At 41.4% G+C, this 23,680-nt stretch overlaps 1 protein-coding gene across 1 annotated transcript; it reads left to right on the top strand.

The window, feature by feature from the left end:
- Positions 1 to 22,102, top strand: LOC134649403 (DNA polymerase zeta catalytic subunit). Its single transcript, XM_063504153.1, has 21 exons — positions 1 to 69; positions 157 to 278; positions 446 to 574; positions 822 to 916; positions 1,206 to 1,984; positions 2,611 to 2,791; positions 2,862 to 2,956; positions 3,045 to 4,504; positions 4,578 to 4,697; positions 5,028 to 5,712; positions 6,777 to 6,968; positions 8,125 to 8,245; positions 9,694 to 9,938; positions 13,496 to 13,656; positions 14,313 to 14,450; positions 15,267 to 15,404; positions 16,567 to 16,757; positions 18,074 to 18,191; positions 19,992 to 20,098; positions 20,813 to 21,032; positions 21,933 to 22,102. Exons 1-21 carry the CDS (start codon positions 54 to 56, stop codon positions 22,092 to 22,094), a joined length of 5,475 nt encoding a protein of 1,824 aa, XP_063360223.1. The 5' UTR covers positions 1 to 53; the 3' UTR covers positions 22,095 to 22,102.
- The last annotated feature ends 1,578 nt before the right edge of the window (positions 22,103 to 23,680 follow it).

Here is a 23,680-nt window from a genome sequence, read left to right as displayed (position 1 = left end):
GCAATATTGAACCTGTTATACAATCTTTTTCAATTGTGTGACTGTTCACAATTATGAATTCTACTAACTGTAAGTAGTACTTAAAATATATGAAACAAAGATCAAATAACCTATCAAATCATGGTATATATTCCTCAATAACCGGCATGTTTTCAGCATTTTGCCAAACAAAACCTGAGTTTTCTGTGAGGATCGTTGTCTGCGATCACTACCTAACCAAGCCCATACCAGGAATAGACGTAATCTATTCAGACTTCAGAGGGTCTGATATTAAACAGGTGAGTTTTCCTCGTATCTCATTTCCATGTAATTTAAGGTCCAGAACGGATTTATTAATGATATTAATGCATCATGATTAGGAATCAAAGGTAAGTTGACTTGAATTACACCTGCACCTATTTTTTTTTTACTTTTTTAAATAATTTTTTTTTCTAATTTTTGGCAGGTTCCGGTACTGCGTATATTCGGCCCTGCGTCCGATGGCCGTAAGGCCTGTGTTCACGTTCATGGGGTTTTCCCATACTTTTACATACCATGCCCGGCACAGAACCCTGAACCCCAGTTTCTATATCAAGTATGTTTACAATTCTGGGATATTATTATCATATATCTTTAAATATTTAATTTCCCCTCTAATTATTACACATGATAATACTGTTAATTGTGTCTTCTTAGAAATACCTAAAACTGGAAATGAAAGACGCCAATTCCTTGTATGATGATGATGTATCTTCTTATAAAATATGTTGTAATATACGCACCAGCATCAGCTGTCTGTCTAAAACGAAATAATAATCATAATAATATCATGTATATTTTAGATTGCGGCAAGTTTGGATAAAGCCCTGAACATAGCCTTGAAACAGGCCTCATCAGCAAACCAGCATGTCTATAAGATTTCACTGGTCAAGGGATTGTAAGTTTCCACAAAGAATTACTTTTTATAATGAGTTTAACTTTGGGGTAATTTTATTTTTATTGTCATAGTCGTATAGTTTTTGTAAATCCTAACAAATCTGCAAATTCATTACTTACTTGCTGAGGGCGGCAGTAGAAATAGGGGTAGGGTTTTTTTAATACAGATATTATTAAACCAATTTGCTACACAAGTAAATTGATTGACACCATCATAATATTTTGCAAAACATAATACTTAATATGTATCTTATATTTTTTGTAAAATAAAATTATTTTCTAATTTTTAGGCCCTTTTATGGATTTCATGACAAGGATCATTTATACTTAAAGGTTTTCCTTTACAATCCCGGCCTAATCAAACAAGCGGTAGAACTCTGCAGCAATGGAGCCATTCTCGGACAGACATTTCAACCACATGAATCTCACCTCAACTTCACACTACAATTCTTTATTGATTTCAATTTATTTGGAATGAGCAACATAGATCTACAAGCAATAAAATTCAGAAGAACTGGCATTTCACAAAATAGTGATGATCCTATTGAAAACAGTCATGATTGCCTTAAATCTGAAAGTGTTTGTTACTATGAAGGTGATTGCGTAGCGTCTCACATTATAAACAGACAAAGAATAGGAAGAGGTGACGGAATTGAAAATCCGGGTCTAGAAGAAGTGTGGAATCAAGAGATGGAAAGAAGAAAGCAACTCAACATGTCTATAGCTAGCAAATCACTGTCACAGGGAAGGATCAAGAGTCAGGAAACGGACACTCACTACAAATTTGAACAGATGTATTTACTAAAAATGTCAGATTTGATAAACAAGCCAGCTGATCTTAACATTAATAAAGTATTAGAAGAAGTATATTATCCAGCAGAAAGTATGGAAGGCTCTCAATTTTTTAATGCAGTAGATGTCAGTATACATTTACCTGATCGATCACATAATGCTAGTCTAAATCAAACATTGAGGCCAATCAATGAGAGTTTGAGTGAAGACCTTGATGAAACCCTTGTGGATGAAAGTGTGGCACTAAACAGTAGCCTGCATTACAGTCAAATATTGTGTAGGTAATGCCACAACTAATATGCATGCTATACTGGTTGGCAAACTTTGCTGTGTGTCATAAAATGTTAGGCTTATAGCTAAATGGCGACAATGCTACGCTTACGAGTTAAGCAAACTAATTCTTCACTAAATTTAATTATTGCTTTGCTAGCATAGTCTTACTCAGGGGCTCTCAACTTTTTTTGTAGTGTGACTCCCTAAATAAAAGTACATGTTATACCTGTACCACAATTTGGGAACCCCTGCTATAACATTAACCCACAGCACCAGCAGAATTAGCGAAAGGTATACAATTTGAAATAGATTATAATAAGAGCTCGGATTTTTCACGGCAAAACAAAACATCGATATCGAGTATTACTAGAGTATATGACAGGTATTGCCTCAATACATTTTTAGGGTTCCGTAGTCAACTAGGAACCCTTATAGTTTCGCCATGTCTGTCCGTCCGTCCGTCCGTCCGTCCGTCCGTCCGTCCGCGGATAATCTCAGTGACCGTTAGTGCTACAACGCTGAAATTTGGTATGAGTATGTATATTTTCCACGCCGAAAAAGTGGTACAATAAAATCGAAAAAAAATGTTTTTTTGGGGTACCTCCCATACAAATAAGCTGTTTTTTTTAGTGGACAGTGAAGATTTGGAATTAATAGGCATGCTGCAAGATATGGAAGACACTGAAAGGCCTGAAGAGGACAGTGTTATGGCCACTCCTGGTATAGAGCAAGATGAAGATGTAGATTCTGATGATGCTGAATACTCACAAGTGTTCAATGAAGATACTATACTTCTGGAACCATTTAAAAGGTAACTTACAGAATATATTAAAAGTTAACAATGTGTTTACGAATAAGGCAAATGTATGTTTTATTTCTAGTGAAATGGATTCAAACGACAATACACCATCTTGGCATGACTCATTTTGGGATGGAGCCAACATACCACAGCTTGATGGGACTTTCGATGATGATCGTAAGTATATCTTGTAATATATCTTTCTTCATTGGTAACTATAAATATTACAAATGTTTATTGATTCGTTTTTTTTTTCATTTGCCAGATGTTAAAAAAGTAAGAAAAAGAAAAATGAGACCATTCAAATTAGGATTATCGCGACCTAAGAATAAGAAACATGTACCTGAAAACAACACACAAACTGATAGAACATCTGATGTAAGTGATATTGATGAGGTAGACGTTTCTCAAGAAACAGTAGATAGTATTTCAAATGTGTACATACAAGGAGCTGTAAAAAAAGAAGTACATAGTAGTTTAAATAGTTCTTTAGAACTAACTTCAGATGCTGAAGATACGCATGAAGTAATCATTAAAAAAGAAAATATTACAGATCTGGTTGAAAAAGTAACTAGTAAACTTGAAAGTACTATTAGGAAAAGTCCGGCCACTAGTGGTTTCGTTAGTGTAAAGAATGAAACAAAAAGTAATATATTTGAAGATAATATTGCCAACAGAGTACATGTAGAAATAGAAAATATTACAGATCTGGTAGAAAAAGTAACTACAAAACATAAAAGATCTCAGACACTGGGCGCAGGTGGTATTGTCAATGTAAAAAAAGAAGTACGTTTATTTGACGATAGTACAACTAGCAAAACAGTTGTAAAAAAAGAAAATGTCACAGATCTGGATTTAAGTAATGGACATGTAGGAGTAGCAGAAAAATATGACATTGAGAAGCATTACGAGCCTGTAGCGGGTTGCTCCACGATTGTAAAACCAGCTAATAATTCGCAACAATCGGACAACGAATCATTCTTATCATCACCAGAAGAAGACGAATATGGAATACAAAGTTTCTACAACAAGTCTAGATTTTTTGATATGTCTGTAGAAGAGCATAAACCCATCGATAGTTATATTGAAGATACTCAAACAAAAAGTGAAGAAATGAAACCACATGTCACAAATACTCGTGTCAAAACAGAAATGAAGGTTTTGGATACTACAGCAAAGTCATTAAACAATTCGTCTATTAATGTTGTGATCACTCCTAAAATTAGACCACCAACTAAGAGCTATATAATTTCCAGTTTAAAAAACTACAAGATACCCAAAGTAAAAAATCCCGAACCGTTCTTTTCCGATCATAAGGACTCCGGTGATAAAGTGGAGATCGGTCTTATGGTGTTAAGGACACATAGCAAATCTGCCAAGGACCAAAAACCTTTCGAGAAAGTTCTAGACGTCACGAGTCTAGACGAATGGCGACAGCTACTATTTCTTCAGACCAATGAAATTACTGAAGAGACTTCCAAACCAGAAGCTTTGCAATCACTTCTAGCAGGAAATAAACAATATGTTCTAGAACCGATTAGAAAGCCGCCAACTAAAAAACAGGTTGAAAAATGGGTTAAAGATCAACAAAATCATGATAAAGAGGAATCTAAGGTGGAAGTAAAAGAAACAACTAAAATATTAGATGATCTTGAAAATTCGCAAGCCATTGGTTTGAATGAAGATGAATTTAATCGCAGTATTAGCTTAGAAAGTAATGATAAGGTAATGTATTTTAATGATGTAATATTTTTATATTATAATGCCAATAAATTTTAAATTGTATGTTGTTCAACAGGACAAATCATCATTGAATAATAGTCTGCAAGTGACTATGCATCCAGATGGATCATTTTTGTGTTTTGGTGGAAGTGAGAATCATGTAGACAGCATATCAAACGATACACCAGCATTAGAGGTAATTAAACACATACTTTGATTTATTCTTGTAATAAGAGTACATATTTATTGATGACATTGACATAGATATCTAGGGACTGGCTTTACGGGCAATAATAATGAGGCATGACAGGGGCCAGTACAGCGGTGTGAAATCGCTACAACGCGATTGGTTGATGAGTTCGCATCACGCGCGCGATTGGTTGACGAGTTCGCATTACGCGCGCAACTAGTTGCGTTAGACTGCACGATTGCCTGGAATTCGTGAGTTGAACTAGTACCATTTTTAGTGCCCCATTAGCCCGTCCTTAGATATTATACGTCAATGATTGATGATCTGTATTTGCAGGTGGATTTTCTTACAATAATGCTAATAGAGATCCATGCATCAGTAAGAGGAGATCTCAACCCTGATCCATTAGTAGATCCTATCCAAGTTGCTTTCATAAAGATTTCAAACGACTGCCCATCAGCACACTTCTTACAAAAAAACTTAACTGAAATTATATGCGTCGATGGCAATCTTGAGCTTAAAGTACTTGACAGATGTATTTTCGATCAGAAAATTACATACGTAAATGCAGAATCTGATCTTCTAGAAAAAGTGATTGAACTAGTTAAAAGTCACGATCCTGACATAATAACAGGTTACGAAATAGAAATGGGTTCATGGGGCTACTTGTTGGAAAGAGCACAAATATTGGGATTGGAAGTGGTGAAAGAGATGTCTAGAATTACGGAGAAGAATCGACAGAAACGTTGGCGGAGTGAGGAGAACGATTTTGAAGGGAGGATTATCGGTAGGATCATGTTTAATGTGTGGCGTTTGCTGCGACACGAGCTAGCGTTGTCCGATTACAGTTTTGAGAACTGTATGTATGAGATCTTGAAGGAGCGGGTGCCGTCGTATAGCGCGGCTCAGTTGGCGGCCTGGTGGGACAATCCGTCGAGGATTTTGAGATGGATCACTGTGGAGCATTACCTCACTCGGCTATCAGGGACTTTGAGGATGATGGAGAAACTAGACATGATTAGTAAGTAGTAATTTCGTGCCTATTTATCTTGAAAGGAAGACACTTGGATGTATTGAAAGATGGGTCAGTTAATATATCTCTGTCTACGAGTATTGTATTGCAAAAATATACCAGCCTTCGCCTTTCAAAGAATAGATTTTATAGAGAGTTACTGTCATGGTAAATTATGCAGCTACGGTAAATTTACCGCCATATTTTGACAGAAGAATAAAACTGTTAGTACGCCATTTGACTTTGATCCTTATTCTTTCACTGACATGTGTTAATTTGTAAATATTGAAATTAACGCCATCTAGCCGAGCATAGGCCAAAGGTATGGTGCAATCTTTTCGAACGATGTGGCTACGTAATTTACCATGACAGTAACTCACTGTACCTAAAATCTATTCTCTTTGGTCCTATTATTGAATACTGGTCTCCTCTCTTCTCAATGTGGTACATGACGATTTTCAGGGTTTTGGAGAAATTTGTGCTTAAAAATAACATGAGCGTGCTTGGGATTTTCTTCTCATTAGGACCTATCTTTTCGAAAAATATTGATGGTTTTTTTCGCACTTGTTATTATCAGGGATGTTGCGGATGCAGATTTTTTGACATCCGCGGATACGGATGCGGATGCGGATATTTAAAGGCTCATATCCGCGGATGCGGATGTCAAGATTAGGTACTTAGAAAACGTCAAATATTACATTTTTAGTATTTTTTTACGAAACCTTTAGTATTTGAGCAAGATTATAGGTGCGTTATATATTTAATAAACAGTAACTTCGCCGACTTTTCTGGATCTAGACGATTTCGTTATAGGTAATGATGAAATTACCTAGCACTTACGCCGCCGCTAAGACGTTCCTGTACCGACTTGTTCGACATCCGCATCCGGATAAGCTCCGCATCGATTTCATGCGGATGCGGATGCAGATGCGGATGTTGAAAATAATGCGGAAGTTCCGCGGATGCGGATGCGGATGTTCGCAACATCCCTGGTTATTATGACATGACGGTCTTCTAAATGTCCGTGCAGACTTAAAAGTCTACCGGCAAAAATGGTAAAAATGGTCTTTCAGACCGCACATCCGAGCTGGCCCGGCTTTTCGGCCTGCAATGGTGGGAGGTGCTGTCCCGGGGCTCCCAGTTCCGCGTGGAGTCCCTGATGCTGCGCGCCGCCAGGCCTCTCAACCTGATCGCCTTGTCTCCGAGCGTGCGGCAGCGGGCCGCTATGAGGGCCCCGGAAATACTGCCACTTATTTTTGAACCAGGTATAGTACATTACTGCAGACGCCGGGAAAGAAGGGCTTGCCGGGTGAGTAGGTATAGACGGCCGACCGTAGGGAGGCCGGATAGTGATACGAAGTCGGCAAGACCTTTCCACGGCTAGGCATGTATAGTGCTTTTCTTAAACATATGCAATGAAATAAAAAAATTCACCACTCAAAAAAACAAATTATAAATATCAACCACAAATTTTAGCGTGTAGTGTACGACAAAAGTTTTTTAATTTTCCTTCCAATCCTGCCATAATGACTTTTTTTTTTACGGAAGTCGTCCGTATTTCGCGTGTGTAGTGTTCGAATAGACCATATTAGGGCCATTATACACAACCTGATAATAAGAATCTCAATTTCAATAAATAAAATAAATGCAGAGGATTTTAAATATTGTCTATGGTCTCTGGTGACTTACGTATAGACAAGATTTTAAATTTATTCATCAACACATTGAATCATACAGATTCGTATTCTTAATATCAGTACGTTCGTGTATAACAGGCGTTAACACGGATATTTTGGTCCGATAACCATTCATTCACAAAAAAAAAATATATATAATTCGGCTGTTTAGCCTGTTCATGGACACAGACCCCATGTTTACATTAGAATTTAAAAAAAATTACTTCCCGGCCTAGGCCTTCAATTTCGTATGAAATTCCTTTACAGTTCTCTGGAGTTGCTCCGCCCTAAACGTGATACTTCGAAGCCTGATATAACGCCCGGAGCGACGACATTTCATTGCATGTTTGAGAAAAATAACATGAAACACGTATAATCAGATTATAGAAACATAAATGGTATTAATATTCTGCCGCCAGAGTGCAGCACTAAACCCCAACGTAAACCATAGAGTAACTTATACATACTGTGCCTTAAAATGTTTTTTGACAAATTTTCACAGACTAAAATATGACATTGATAATGCGGCAGGTTGTTTACAAAGGGCCTACCAGCTATCTGCCTCTTTATCGCTCGAATATGCAAGAGTGATAGAGAGGTTAGATAACAAAATTTCGACTCTCCTGTTTGCGGTAGACCCTTATATTGTGACTTATCGCGGGAGTGGCGCCCCCTACGCAGACTTTCGCGTAATATTCCCTATTTATTAACATATCAAAAAAAAAACTCATTTTTTTTCTTTCAGAATCTCGATTTTACGCCGATCCGGTCATCGTGTTGGATTTCCAAAGCCTGTATCCATCCATGATGATTGCTTACAACTATTGTTTCTCCACGTGCATTGGACGGGTGCAAAACATCAACGGGTCAGTATAGATTATTGCTATGAATAATAGATGCATACCAAACGATTGTCTCCATTGTTGAAATATAATTCATAACTATTTTAATATTATAATTATTTATAATTTAAATGTGATAACTAGGTATGTGCGTGCCGCATACAGCAACACATTCTTAAAAATGCAAATTGGGGGACTAAAAGACTAAAAATACGGGTAGGGTAAACAACAGACAAAATTCACTCCATAAAAATTGCAAATCAAATGGACATAAGTTTATGGAGTAAGATACGTTTTTAATAGTGAATATAGTGATGTACCGACTAGGTATTGATTTGACCGACTAATCGGCGCTCGGATAGCCGATTAGTCGGCCGACTAGTCGGCTAGTTGGCGAGATGACTAGTTTCGTCTAAGTTCGGTTCAGATGCATTTAAAACAATCGTTTTACCCCTTTCGTCGCGCTATTCATCATATTATAGTAACGCTATAAATAAAAAATAAATCCTAAGGCTATATTTTATACGACAACCGGACATAAGCTTGTAGAGTTTGTAGAATATCTGGTAGTAAAAGTGTCCTGCTTGTACATTAACAGTGATCGGCACGACCCGTGACGCACCGCGGGATTGCGAGCAGAAATCATAATATGGACATGATTAGATTATAAGATAACTCCGTGATTTTGTTAAATAGAATAATTTTATTGTATGATATATATTTGCAAATATACGATAAAGTGTTAAATAAGCTTATAAAATGTATAATTAATTATTAAATAAAAAAATGATATATTACCTACTATGTGATTATATACCTATTTTGAACTTTATGTCGTTTTATTTAATGGTAAAAATCATTCATCTTCCTGTCTGGAATATCTTTATGTACTACAATCGGAAATACTGACTTCCTAAAAAGACCGAAATCTCGGGGCATATCTATGTTAACATAATGATTGAGGTCATTGACACCGTGCGACACGGGTCGTGCCGATCACTGTACATTAATCAAAGGACCATGGGCAACTTTGTATGAAGCCTGGACCCAACGCCAACAGAAATGAGAGTAAGGTCATTAAGATAGGTATTTCTATATACTTAATTTTGTTCTATGGGCACCAAGCGGAATTCCATTGCAGAACTGAGATATTGGTATTTTAGCCAAAATGTCGTCACCCTTATTACTTAGGCAATAGAGTCCAAGTAAGTAAATTAATTGCTGCAGGGTAGATGTTCGCGCACCGCCGGGCGAGCACACCGAATGATTTGCCGCGCTCGCCCGGCGGTGGACTCTATTGCCTAGGTAATAAGGGTGACGACATTTTGACTAAAATACCAATATCTCAGTTCTGCAATGGAATTCCGCTTGGTGCCCATATAACGAAATGAAGTACAGAGAAATACCTATCTAATGACCTAACTCTCAACTCTGTTGGTTTTGGGACCATTTTGACGCATAGTCCTTTGCAGCGAATCAGCCTACGAATTCGGCGCCTGGCGGCTCCGTATACCCCGAGCCAAGCTCGAGGCCTTAGTGAAGAACGGCCTCGTCCACTGGTCGCCCGTGGGCGTGGGTTTCGTGAAGCCGGCAGTAAGACGAGGAGTGTTACCGGCGTTGCTGAGGAGGATACTTGCCGCGAGGCAGGCTGTGAAGAAGAGTATGAAGCAACAGACGGATGAGGCTGTGAAGAAGGCGATGCATTCGCGACAGTTAGGTATGTGACTCTTCAGTCTTAAGCCATTTCCATAGTATTATCAGTCAGCCAAGGAGAAAACAATGCGTTGGCGACGATTGGGTATGTTATGTGTCACTTAACAAAATGAAAAGCGGCCTCGTCCACTGGTCGCCCGTGGGCGTGGGTTTCGTGAAGCCGTCAGTACGACGGGGGGTGTTACCGGCGTTGCTGAGGAGGATCCTCGCCGCGAGGCAGGCTGTGAAGAAGAGTATGAAGCAACAGACGGATGAGGCTGTGAAGAAAGCGATACATTCGCGACAGTTAGGTATGTGACTCTTCAATCTAAGCCATTTCCTTAATATTGTCAGTCAGCCAAGGAGAAAACAATGCGTTGGCGAAGATTGGCTATGTTATGTGTCACTTAACAAAATGAAAAGCGGCCTCGTCCACTGGTTGCCCGTGGGCGTGGGTTTCGTGAAGCCGTCAGTAAGACGAGGGGTGTTACCGGCGTTGCTGAGGAGGATACTTGCCGCGAGGCAGGCTGTGAAGAAGAGTATGAAGCAACAGACGGATGAGGTTGTGAAGAAGGCGATGCATTCGCGACAGTTAGGTATGTGACTCTTCAGTCTTAAGCCATTTCCATAGTATTATCAGTCAGCCAAGGAGAAAACAATGCGTTGGCGACGATTGGGTATGTTATGTGTCACTTAACAAAATGAAACGGCCTCGTCCACTGGTTGCCCGTGGGCGTGGGTTTCGTGAAGCCGGCAGTAAGACGAGGAGTGTTACCGGCGTTGCTGAGGAGGATACTTGCCGCGAGGCAGGCTGTGAAGAAGAGTATGAAGCAACAGACGGATGAAGCTGTGAAGAAGGCGATGCATTCGCGACAGTTAGGTATGTGACTCTTCAGTCTAAGCCATTTCCATAGTATTATCAGTCAGCCAAGGAGAAAACAATGCGTTGGCGAAGATTGGGTATGTTATGTGTCACTTAACAAAATGAAAAACTGCCTCGTCCACTGGTCGCCCGTGGGCGTGGGTTTCGTGAAGCCGTCAGTACGACGGGGGGTGTTACCGGCGTTGCTGAGGAGGATCCTCGCCGCGAGGCAGGCTGTGAAGAAGAGTATGAAGCAACAGACGGATGAGGCTGTGAAGAAGGCGATGCATTCGCGACAGTTAGGTATGTGACTCTTCAGTCTTAAGCCATTTCCATAGTATTATCAGTCAGCCAAGGAGAAAACAATGCGTTGGCGACGATTGGGTATGTTATGTGTCACTTAACAAAATGAAAAGCGGCCTCGTCCACTGGTCGCCCGTGGGCGTGGGTTTCGTGAAGCCGTCAGTACGACGGGGGGTGTTACCGGCGTTGCTGAGGAGGATCCTCGCCGCGAGGCAGGCTGTGAAGAAGAGTATGAAGCAACAGACGGATGAGGCTGTGAAGAAAGCGATACATTCGCGACAGTTAGGTATGTGACTCTTCAATCTAAGCCATTTCCTTAATATTGTCAGTCAGCCAAGGAGAAAACAATGCGTTGGCGAAGATTGGCTATGTTATGTGTCACTTAACAAAATGAAAAGCGGCCTCGTCCACTGGTTGCCCGTGGGCGTGGGTTTCGTGAAGCCGTCAGTAAGACGAGGGGTGTTACCGGCGTTGCTGAGGAGGATACTTGCCGCGAGGCAGGCTGTGAAGAAGAGTATGAAGCAACAGACGGATGAGGTTGTGAAGAAGGCGATGCATTCGCGACAGTTAGGTATGTGACTCTTCAGTCTTAAGCCATTTCCATAGTATTATCAGTCAGCCAAGGAGAAAACAATGCGTTGGCGACGATTGGGTATGTTATGTGTCACTTAACAAAATGAAACGGCCTCGTCCACTGGTTGCCCGTGGGCGTGGGTTTCGTGAAGCCGGCAGTAAGACGAGGAGTGTTACCGGCGTTGCTGAGGAGGATACTTGCCGCGAGGCAGGCTGTGAAGAAGAGTATGAAGCAACAGACGGATGAAGCTGTGAAGAAGGCGATGCATTCGCGACAGTTAGGTATGTGACTCTTCAGTCTAAGCCATTTCCATAGTATTATCAGTCAGCCAAGGAGAAAACAATGCGTTGGCGAAGATTGGGTATGTTATGTGTCACTTAACAAAATGAAAAACTGCCTCGTCCACTGGTCGCCCGTGGGCGTGGGTTTCGTGAAGCCGTCAGTACGACGGGGGGTGTTACCGGCGTTGCTGAGGAGGATACTTGCCGCGAGGCAGGCTGTGAAGAAGAGTATGAAGCAACAGACGGATGAGGCTGTGAAGAAGGCGATGCATTCGCGACAGTTAGGTATGTGACTCTTCAGTCTTAAGCCATTTCCATAGTATTATCAGTCAGCCAAGGAGAAAACAATGCGTTGGCGACGATTGGGTATGTTATGTGTCACTTAACAAAATGAAAAGCGGCCTCGTCCACTGGTCGCCCGTGGGCGTGGGTTTCGTGAAGCCGGCAGTAAGACGAGGGGTGTTACCGGCGTTGCTGAGGAGGATACTTGCCGCGAGGCAGGCTGTGAAGAAGAGTATGAAGCAACAGACGGATGAAGCTGTGAAGAAGGCGATGCATTCGCGACAGTTAGGTATGTGACTCTTCAGTCTAAGCCATTTCCATAGTATTATCAGTCAGCCAAGGAGAAAACAATGCGTTGGCGATGATTGGGTATGTTATGTGTCACTTAACAAAATGAAAAGCGGCCTCGTCCACTGGTTGCCCGTGGGCGTGGGTTTCGTGAAGCCGTCAGTACGACGGGGGGTGTTACCGGCGTTGCTGAGGAGGATCCTCGCCGCGAGGCAGGCTGTGAAGAAGAGTATGAAGCAACAGACGGATGAGGCTGTGAAGAAGGCGATGCATTCGCGACAGTTAGGTATGTGATTTTTCTTATATACTACCTAATATATGTAGCTATAGTTGGTCAAACCAAATTGTCAGTAAATAAGAACAAAAAAAACTATACTCATCGTTTTCTTTTGGGTGCTAGGTACTAGTATAAGACAAAGATAGTATGATTATCTCTGTCTGTTTGAAATGAGACAGTCCTTTGACAAACTATATATATCAGGATATTCAGGATTATTCCGTGGCATTCCCTCTACACCACAGCATATGTAACTCAGGAGGGTGGTGGGGATGAAAACATTTAACTTTAAGGTCGGCCTTTTAAGGCTATCATCAGTCCATAGAGATTTGTAATTTATGTATTAATAATTATGTAGATGCCAAACCGGTTTTAACGACATCCTGATATCCGGATATGAACATACCAAGTGAATATAGATACTATAGATAGATATATAGAACATTTATTGATAAAAATATAAAAAATTAAGACGTTTACAGCTCCTACTACATTGCATTAATTTTCTAATATAAATAAAAAGCTTCACCTCATAAAATTAAATATAGACGACGTTCCAACTGTACAATTAGATTTACGAGTACTTTGTGCATTATACTGACAAGTGACATCATCTTCATCGCGTCCAAGAGTATTAAGGTACAGACATCCTTCTTTCTGATTTAAAATTCTGGAAACATTGCCGATATCAACATCTTTCAAATTTCTTCCACAGGTCTAAAGCTGATAGCGAACGTGACATACGGATACACGGCAGCTAATTTCAGCGGCCGCATGCCGTGCGTGGAAGTTGGTGACAGTGTTGTCGCCAAGGGCCGTGAAACGCTCGAAAGAGCAATCAAGATGGTACGAGACAATACGGAGTGGAACGCTAAGGTACGTTTAAAGATATAGCTGGTCAAGCAAATCTTGTCAGTAAAAACAGGCGCGAAATTAAAATTTTCTATGCGACGATATCCCTTCGCGCCTACATTTTTCAAATTTGCCGCCTTTTTCTACTGATAAAATCTGCTTGACCAAGTATAGCTACAGAGTTGTAAAATCGCCCATACTGTTTATTGTACATCGGTGGACCTTATACCTTTTGTAATTCCACCGATGTACAGTTAGGAGTGTTGCTGTTTATACAGAAAGTAAGTAACGTTTTTAGGGTTCCGTACCCAAAGGGTAAAAACGGGACCCTATTACTAAGACTCCGCCGCTGTCCGTCCGTCCGTCCGTCCGTCCGTCCGTCCGTCCGTCCGTCACCAGGCTGTATCTCACGAACCGTGATAGCTAGACAATTGAAATTTTCACAGATGATGTATTTCTGTTGCCGCTATAACAACAAATACTAAAAACAGAATAGAATAAAGATTTAAGTGGGGCTCCCATACAACAAACGTGATTTTTGACCGAAGTTAAGCAACGCCGGGCGGGGTCAGTACTTGGATGGGTGACCGTTTTTTTGCTTGTTTTGCTCTATTTTTTGTTGATGGTGCGGAACCCTCCGTGCGCGAGTCCGACTCGCACTTGGCCGGTTTTTTCCACAGGTAGTATACGGGGACACTGACTCGATGTTCGTCCAAGTGCCGGGCGGTACGAGGCAGGAAGCTTTCCGGATCGGGCAGCTGATAGCCGACGCTGTCACTGCAGACAATCCGTCGCCAGTCGCACTAAAACTAGAGAAGGTAGCCCCATTTAATGAATTAACATACATAAACACAAACACACAGTTAACATAAATGACTTTTTTTTTTTTTTTTTTAATTATCTGCTCTGTGTTGTTTCTTCTTTTTTTAGGGTTCCGTACCTCAAAAGGAAAAACCGGAACCCTTATAGGATCACTCGTGCGTCTGTCTGTCTGTCCGACCTTTCCCCCCCTTTGTCTCCGAAACTACGGGGTCTAAATTTCGAAAAAAATACACAAAATAGCTCTATAGATGACAGAAACACCTATTAGAAATGTGCAGTCAAGCGTGAGTCGGACTTAATTTACGGAACCCTTGGAACGCGAGTCCGACTCGCACTTGGCCGGTTTTTTTTTTCGATTTATATCTGTTACGTTATTCGATAGCTTTAACCCAGATCCCCAATGAAAACCAATGCCTCGGCGAATTTCCTTCGCATTATGCTTTAAGTGCCACTAGCACCATCCCACTAACCTGGGGTTAACTGCCTAAACCGTAAACCCAGTGTCAAATTGTACTGGTAACCATGGTAACTCCAGGTTTACCCGGTTAAAAGTACTCTGAAATCGTCCCCTCAAATCGGTAAGTCCACTATCCAATACTGAACGGCATAGGTCGATTTTTTCTAAGTATATGCACTTCTTACTGAAGGCTTAGGCTTTTTTTGGATGGGTGTTTCTACTTGAAATAAAAACAAATTAAAATATTTTCAGAAAATAATGTAATTTGTTCTAATACTTCTAGCAGTTTTTTTTTCCTTATGATTAGACGTTACCACTCTGCTAGTTCGAGTAACAGCTGTCCTTTGTCCAACAGGTGTACCAACCATGTATCCTACAAACTAAGAAGCGTTACGTTGGCTACATGTACGAAGGCCCGGACCAAGAGCATCCCGTATACGAGGCCAAAGGCATCGAAACGGTGCGCCGCGATGGTTGCCCGGCACAAGTTAAGGTAATAGCAAAGATACATTGAGTAACCGCCACTTGCACCAACCCGGGGTTAACCGGTTAAACCGTTAATCCAGTGTCTAATTGTACTGGTAACTCCAGGTTTAACCGGTTAACCCCGGGTTAGTGAATGGTGCAAGTGCAGGCCCTAAGATGCGTAAAATCTAAGACAATTTCGTGCTTCGAATTTGTCAGGTAAACGAGATGGCGCTGAACAGTATACAGCTCTATACATTTTGCGGTGACTATGATTGTCAAAAGTTGGCGTTTGACAATTCAGTGACCGCAAAACATATGGCGCAATACAGCGCCATCTGTTTTGGATGTCAAACTAAAGGGTACGTTTTTAGGGTTCCGTACCCAAAGGGTAAAAACGGGACCCTATTACTAAGACTCCGCTGTCCGTCCGTCCGTTCGTCCGTCTATCACCAGGCTGTATCTCACGAACCCTGATAGCTAGACAGTTGAAATTTTTACAGATGATGTATTTCTGTTGCCGCTATAACAACAAATACTAAAAACAGAATAAAATAAAGATTTAAGTTGGGCTCCCATACAACAAACGTGATTTTTGACCGAGGTTAAGCAACGTCGGGCGGGGTCAGTACTTGGATGGGTGACCGTTTTTTTTGCTTGTTTTGCTCTATTTTTTGTTGATGGTGCGGAACCCTCCGTGGCGAGTCCGACTCGCACTTGGCCGGTTTTTTTCTTACACTTTACCTCTAGCTACTTATTTAAAACTTCTTGAATATTGTTCAATAGGCTAAATGACAAATTTTCATTTATGGTATCAATCGATCAGGTTTGTTTTAAGGATCAAATGTCTATATGGGACCCATTGCATTACAGCAATACAAAAGACAGAAATGATAGTCAAAGTCCGACAGTCGTACTTCACTCGCGAAACGCCCATAACAAATCGCTATGTACATATATAGTTGCTATACAATATTTTTTTGGATAAAATGTGAGGAATCAAATGGTATTCTTACTTATTTCGTTTTTTAAAGTTAAAAAAAAACTAAAATTTTGAAACTATCGGGTGCTGTATTTCTGTATTATTTCCATTTTTTTTCCACAATATTGTGATAAATTGCTCATTTGCTATCTATTTTACCAGATTTTGTTATAAAATTCAACATGTGTCATCATCCCTATTGTTCCAGCTCCTCCATAAATCCCTGTGCGAGTTGTTTTCGTCCGGCGACATGTCGCGCGTCAAACGGCTCGTCACGTCTACCCTCACCCGATTGGTCGACGGTACGATTCCTCCTCAGGAGTTATTTTTCACGCGGGAATATCACGGCGTGAGTGGATACCGACCGGCGGCCGCGGCGCCCCCCAATGAAATCGCCAAGTTAGTAGAATGTTAGTCCTATATCACAGCTAGATACTAAAATTACAGTTTGATTGACTAATTTGCCTCCAAATCAAATTGCTTATCCACCTAAGGCAGGGGTTCCCAAAGTGGGGGGTGCCATTGACGTATAATACCTAAGGACGGGCTAATGGGGCACTAAAAATGGTACTAGTTCAGCGGTGCTACTCACGAATTCCAGCCAATCGTGCAGTCTAACGCAACTAGTTGCGACCAATAGCACGCGTAATGCGAACTCGTCAACCAATCGCGCGCGTGATGCGAACTCATCAACCAATCGCGTTGTAGCGATTTCACACCGCTGTACTGGCCCCTGTCATGCCTCATTATTATTGCCCGTAAAGCCAGTTCCTAGGTATCTATGTCAATGGGGGGTGCACATTTTCAGGGGGGCGCGGGGCCTCGGGAAATTTGAACACGATTGCCTAATAGTTCTCCGTTTCCTTGCATCGAAGCGAAAAGGGGGCATGGGATCTTCATTTTAGGCAGCAGGGGGGCGTGCCTTAAAAAAGTTTGGGGACTGCAAGTTCTAAGGTCCTAGCTATAGTACCTATTCAGTTCGATGTAATTTAAACCATATTCAATTGGAACGGGGTCGCTTTTGCTTTGTTTAGTTCAATTATCAAACAACGCAAAATCAACTCTATTTCCTACAATTTAGGTTCAAATTTCAGTGGAAAAATTTGGGTTTCGTTTGTACGGCTGGGCCTTAGGAGGTTAAGACAAATTGGGACAATATAAAATATTTTAGTATCTGGAATGCAAAAAAAGGTTATTAAATCGAATCATTATACATGCATTAATAGAAAATAACTTAACTCAAACAACTCAAGGTCTTTTTATCACAGTTATATTAGGTATTTATTTTACTATTCTTCAAGCTTATGAATATATTGAAGCACCTTTTACTATTGCAGATAGAATTTTTGGACGGACATTTCACGCAATGTAACGACAATCGTATACGAGTTCTCCCGTTGTCTAAGGGCTCATTTAGACGGTGCGAGAACTCGCATGCGAGTTTCATTACATTGCGTCATTTGATCGGTCGGCCGTATTGACATAACCTCAATGGTCCGCAATGTAACTAATTAACTATAGACGGTCAACCAAATCTTGTCAGTAGAAAAAGGCGCGAAACTCAAATTTTCTATGAGACGATATCCCTTGGCGCCTACATTTTTCAAATTTGCCGCCTTTTTCTACTGACAAGATCTGTTTGACCAAGTATAAAATCGTATGTTACGAGTTCGCGCGCCGTGTAAATGGGGTTTAAATGAGCCCTAACTTTTCAGGAGACTAGTAGGGCGGGACCGCCGCGCGCTGCCCCGCACGGGCTGGCGCGTGTCGTGGCTCGTGTGCGCCGGCGCGCCCAACACGCCGCTCGTCAAGCTCGCACGGACCCCCCTAGAGGTATTATAGCCATTAAGCTTTGGATTCCTCCGAAAACGGTGCCGTCATATTACGGCCGCTATATAGCGTTGACTGACGTCACTAGAACGTTGTCTGTGTAAGCAAGATGGCGCGGTTTCCTAGACGGCGTTACGTTACGTTGATTGTCACTGTAACGTAAGATGACGGCCGTCATGACGGTGTCGATAGTTTCGTGAACGTTTTATTAGATAGCGGTGACGCCATTTTGAATAAATGACACGAGATTTGAATAAATGATTCCGTACTACGATTATTTTCCTCTTCTGATGATATTTCATCCTCCAAGTAAATTATAGATGATCAAGCAAATCTTGTCAGTAGGAAAAGGCGCGAAATTCAAATTTTCTATGGGACGTTATCCCATCGCGTCTACATTTTTCAAATTTGCCGCTTTGACCTTGGTGGATGACGGTGTGTTATGACGCCGTGGTACTTTCCACATGTCTCCACCGTAAAGACGGCCGTCTTTTGCGGCCGCTATATGACGGCCGTCATATGACGGCACCGTTTTCGGAGGAATCCAAAGCTTTAGCGTGCCAAAAAAGAGTAGTCATTAAAAGTGGCTACACTGTTGTGTCGTTCCTTTCAAATCTATAGCTGGTCAAGCAAATCCAGTCTGTAAAAAAAGGCGCGAAATTCAAATTTTCTATGGGACGATATCCCTTCGCGCCTACATTTTTCAAATTTGCGGCCTTATTCTACTGACAAGATCTGCTTGACCAAGTATACGGGACGACCCTACAGTGTAGCCACTTTTTAATTTCTACTCTTTTTTGCCAGGCTGTATGTTGTTTCATTATTAACCTTTTGACCGCCAAAGATGTCAACTGACACGAGCGGCTACAGCACGATACTAACCAGCCAGCCTATTATGGATAGCTTTATCCATCTTTATCCACGTGATAAAATAACTGTCACTGTTTAACACCGTGGGAAAGAAAGTGACGGACACCGTTTTATCACGCTGTCACGTAGACAAGAACGACCATCATATCCGTACTGGGCCGGATCTAGGGTAGAGCGAGTGGAGCGGCCGCTTTAGGCGCCGGATGGCAAAAGGGACGCCAAAATGGCAAATGAAAAAAAAAGTTTTAAAAGACGCGAGTGTGGCGAGGGGCAGGGGTGGAAAATACGCTTGAAAACTTTAACGAAGGGCGCCAAAATCCGATTTCGCTCTACCCTGATCAAGGGCTCGGGCCGGCACTGATACTAACCTTCGTACATTCCGACAAGGTTCACTATGACATGCCGCAAAAGATAGGCCACGCAAAGCGGAAGACGATAGTCGACGATTATGGAATAGTTATTTGTACAACAAGAGATCAAAGTTTGATATTTCTTCGAGTGCTTATTTTGAGTCCCGTGCAAGCGAAAGATTCTATAATCTTGAGCGTAGTAAGGGACTCAAAAGCGCACGAGATGTAAATAACTTTGATCTCGTGTAGTACACAACATTTTTCACCTCAGCAGTGAGAACATATTACAGAACCCGAAAAATGTATTCCTTCATCACTTACCTCTATCACTCATGTTTTCTTAAGATATACCAACAATTAAATTTTCACCTCAGCAGGTCGAACAAGGGTACTTTGCTACTTAAAAACAGTGAGCAAAATCGCATTTTGCTCATTTTGTCTCACTAAGTGAGCAAAATGCGATTTTGCTCACTGTTTTTAAGTAGCAAACTACCCTTGTTCGAGCTGCTGAGGTGAAAAATACTTTTACGAAAATGTATATTATCGTGTTATTGCAAATAAATAACTTTATGTTAACTTTGAGGTGTCACGGGACGGCGTTGTTCCCCACGTGGCGTACTACGCGGCGCGCGTGCTGCTGCCGCCGCTGCACCGCTGCCTGTCGCTGCTCGGCCTCGACGTGTTCAAGTGGTGAGTCACTGGCTACCTCAGGTTCTAATTAAATGGAAGTAAGGTCAACAGAGGTAAAGGCGTCTCTTGTGGTATATAAGATAAAGTCGTTTGTTCTTATTTACTGACAATTTGGTCTGAAGCGTTTCCGTCTAAAGAACTTCCTCACCCGACCGCAACGCAATACCTGTGTAAAGCTTTGGATTCCTCCGAAAGCGGTGCCGTCATATAGCGGCCGCAAAAGATGGCCGTCTTTACGGTGACGACGTGTGGAAAGTACCACGGCGTCATAACACACCGTCAGCCACCAAGGTCAAAGCGGCAAATTTGAAAAGTGTAGGCGCGGGATATCGTCCCATAGAAAATTTGAATTTTGCGCCTTTTTCTACTGACAAGATTTGCATGACCATCTATAATTTACTTGGAGGATGAAATATCATCAGAAGAGGAAAATAAACGTAGTACGGAAGATCATTTATTCAAATCTCGTGTCATTCACGTTCACGAAACTATCGACACCGTCATGACGGCCGTCATCCAAATGACGGCACCGCTTTTTTACGTTACGTTGACAATCAACGCCGTCTAGGAAACCGCGCCATCTTGTTTACATAGACAACGTTCTAGTGACGTCATTCACCGCTATATAGCGGCCGCTATATGACGGCACCGCTTTCGGAGGAATCCAAAGCTTAACCGCCGTGTAACTTTTAGCATCATTTTGTTTTTTCGCAGGTGGAAAGAGCTCGGTTTCCACCGAGCAGACATGGCCACACCCCGTGCGCCCCTGTTGGGCAGCATCGCGCGCTACATGTGGCGCTCGGCGTGTGCGGCGTGCGGCGTGCGCGGCGTGCGCGCCGTGTGCGGGAGCTGTGCGCGCCGCCCGCACTCTACTGCGGCGCTGCTGGCGCACAGGGGGGCGCAGGCAAGGCAGCGGTGTCTAGATTGCCAACAGGTCTGTATCAAAGATAATGGGGTTGGCAACTGTCAAAGGTTTGCATAGATGGCGCCATCATTGAATTGAATTGATTTTTTTATTTCAGACATAATATCGTCCATATCATTGGTTAGTAACAAAAATAAAAACAAAACAAAGGACTTAAAACTAATGTTAGTATTACTTACGGCTAAAATACAAATCATTGCTTGCCCCTTTTTCTATAAGATTTGGCTTAAAAAGCTGGCGTCCGGGGCATTAAAAAAAACAAAAATTTGACACAATTCTAGGAATTGACAGGGCAAGCTATGATGGTGCTACACTTCGACGAGCTGACCCCATTTGAAATAGAGGCGGATTGCCAAAGTGAATTATATAGCCCCAGTAAATTTACAGCCATCTTTCGACAGAAGATTAAAACGCCATTTGACTTTGATCCTTATTCGTTCACTGATATGTGTCAATTAGTTCAATGTCAAAAATTAACGCCATCTACTCGAGACTAGGCAAAAGGTATGGTACAATATTTTCAAGCGATGACGCCAAACTTTTGGCCTAATGTCGAGTAGATGGCGTTAATTTTCGACATTTAGCAAATTGACACATATCAGTGTAAGAATAAGGATCAAAGTCAAATGGCGTTCTAACAGTTTTAATCTTCTGTCGAAAAATGGCAATAAATGTACTGTGACTATATTATTTTATTTACCATAACAGTAACTCTCTATTCTCTTTGTCTGTATACTACTGATCGTGAATAATAATCTACTAAATGATAACTCTATCATTACACGCAAACTTGCCGAAGGTAGGTTGTCAGAGTAGATCATCAGCGTAAAGTTGGTTGTCAAGTGAAATCCGGACGAAGAAAGTTCGTTAAACTGCAGAACCTTAAATAGAATGTGCATATTGTTCCAGATATGCGAGTCATGCTGCGGGCACGCTCAATCCGTGCACTGCAGAAACACGACGTGCGCCGTCTTGTGGGCGAGGATCAGCGCGCAGTCCAAACTAGACGAGTTACAAGACATCGTTGTACATTTGCCTGAGCAGTTCAAGACTGAAGTTATCGAATTTTAAATTGTTGAAGTAGATAGTGAAATAATGTATAATTATTTATTTATTTATTTGGAAATTTAATTCAGGCAACAAGGCCCATATTACAAATACCTTACAGACTAACATACATATGTATTTTATAAACTTAAAACTAAACACTAGCTATTTAGTCGATAAAACGGCGTGGCTCCGTTGCATCGGATGCTCCTGTGTCGGATTCGGCAGTTTTCCCCGGAACCTCCGAAACACGACACCCTTATGAAATTGTCAAAGGAAATTGAGCTATATCTTTTTACGATATGGTTTAACTTGTATTATTAAGGATTTATAATTATGATGTAATAAAATATTTATTTGTAATACACACTCTTTTTGTGGACATCCTATTCCGACTGCAAAACATTCGTCATGTCTTAATATCACAACTTCAGCTCCCCCAAGACAAGAGTTAGGTACCATCCATAAGGGTGGTATTCCACCTGTACAATGTCATTGCATCTCACTCTCTCATTAAGCAAAATGTGAGACAACATACACATTGGACCAAGATATTGGACAGATGGAATACCTCCCTAGCACAAGCTAAGAAATCAGTGTCATGGGTCGGTACTTCGTCATATTGAAGTTTTAAGGTTAAATAAACTCTTAAATATGATTGTATGCGTTTATTTAACTACAACACTGGTTAAGCAACACATTTCATAAACAATCGGCAAATATAGTATAGGAGGAACGGTAACATTTTTACCCGAGATTTTGTTTGTTGTTGTTTATTGTATTTATCTATGAGCCACTAGATGCCTAAGCCCCGTCTCCATATCGCGCGGCAAGCTATCGAACATTGTCTCGCGCGGCAGCCGCGCGCAATGGATACCGGGCTGGCTCGCGAGCCAACTCGATCATTGGCTCGCTCGAACGCGGCTCGTGACGAACCATTCATTGTCGGTGTTTCGACGCGCGGCAAAGGAATGTCCGCGCGCAGTTGGGACGGATGTGTATATATTTCAGTTGGCTCGCGCGGCCGCATACATGGATAATGAAAAGTGTCGTACTTTAATTAAATTATACGGCACTAAACAGTTTCTATGGAACAATAAATCACTGTAAATGTAGTGATTATCGCAACAGATCATTTTTCTATTTGGCTATACTTCGTTCCGAATAATTAATTTTTGTGATATAATGTGGTGGTCGATCGTCGGATCGCCTGCCGCGCGCGGCGGCCACGCTATAGTTCAAGATGGCGCCTAAATTGGCTCGCGAGCCAAAATACAGGTTTGCCGCGGTCGAACAATGCTCGCGCGGCCGCCGCGCATAATGGAGACGCGGCTTAATATAAAAAAAAATATTTCGTTTCATTTCATTTGGTAAATCCAGATAGGGGGTTACAATCAGATCTTTAATTTTATTATTGATAAGTGCTATCTACTAACGTCCAGATAAGGTACGCTAAATAGTTACATTTGGTTACTCTAATTTTATAATTATGAATACATTTAAAGAGTAATTTAGATTACAATGACCTAGTTAGATCGATTTTTTGTTCCGAAAACCCGCATATAGCAAATTTCATCGTAATCGTTAGAACCGTTTCCGAGATCCCCGAA

This window comes from Cydia amplana, chromosome 7 (genome assembly GCF_948474715.1).
Source record: "Cydia amplana chromosome 7, ilCydAmpl1.1, whole genome shotgun sequence".
Classification (NCBI taxonomy): Eukaryota; Metazoa; Arthropoda; class Insecta; order Lepidoptera; family Tortricidae; genus Cydia; species Cydia amplana.
The sequence above is the reverse complement of the archived record's forward strand: the minus strand, read 5'-3'. Positions and strand labels throughout refer to the sequence as shown.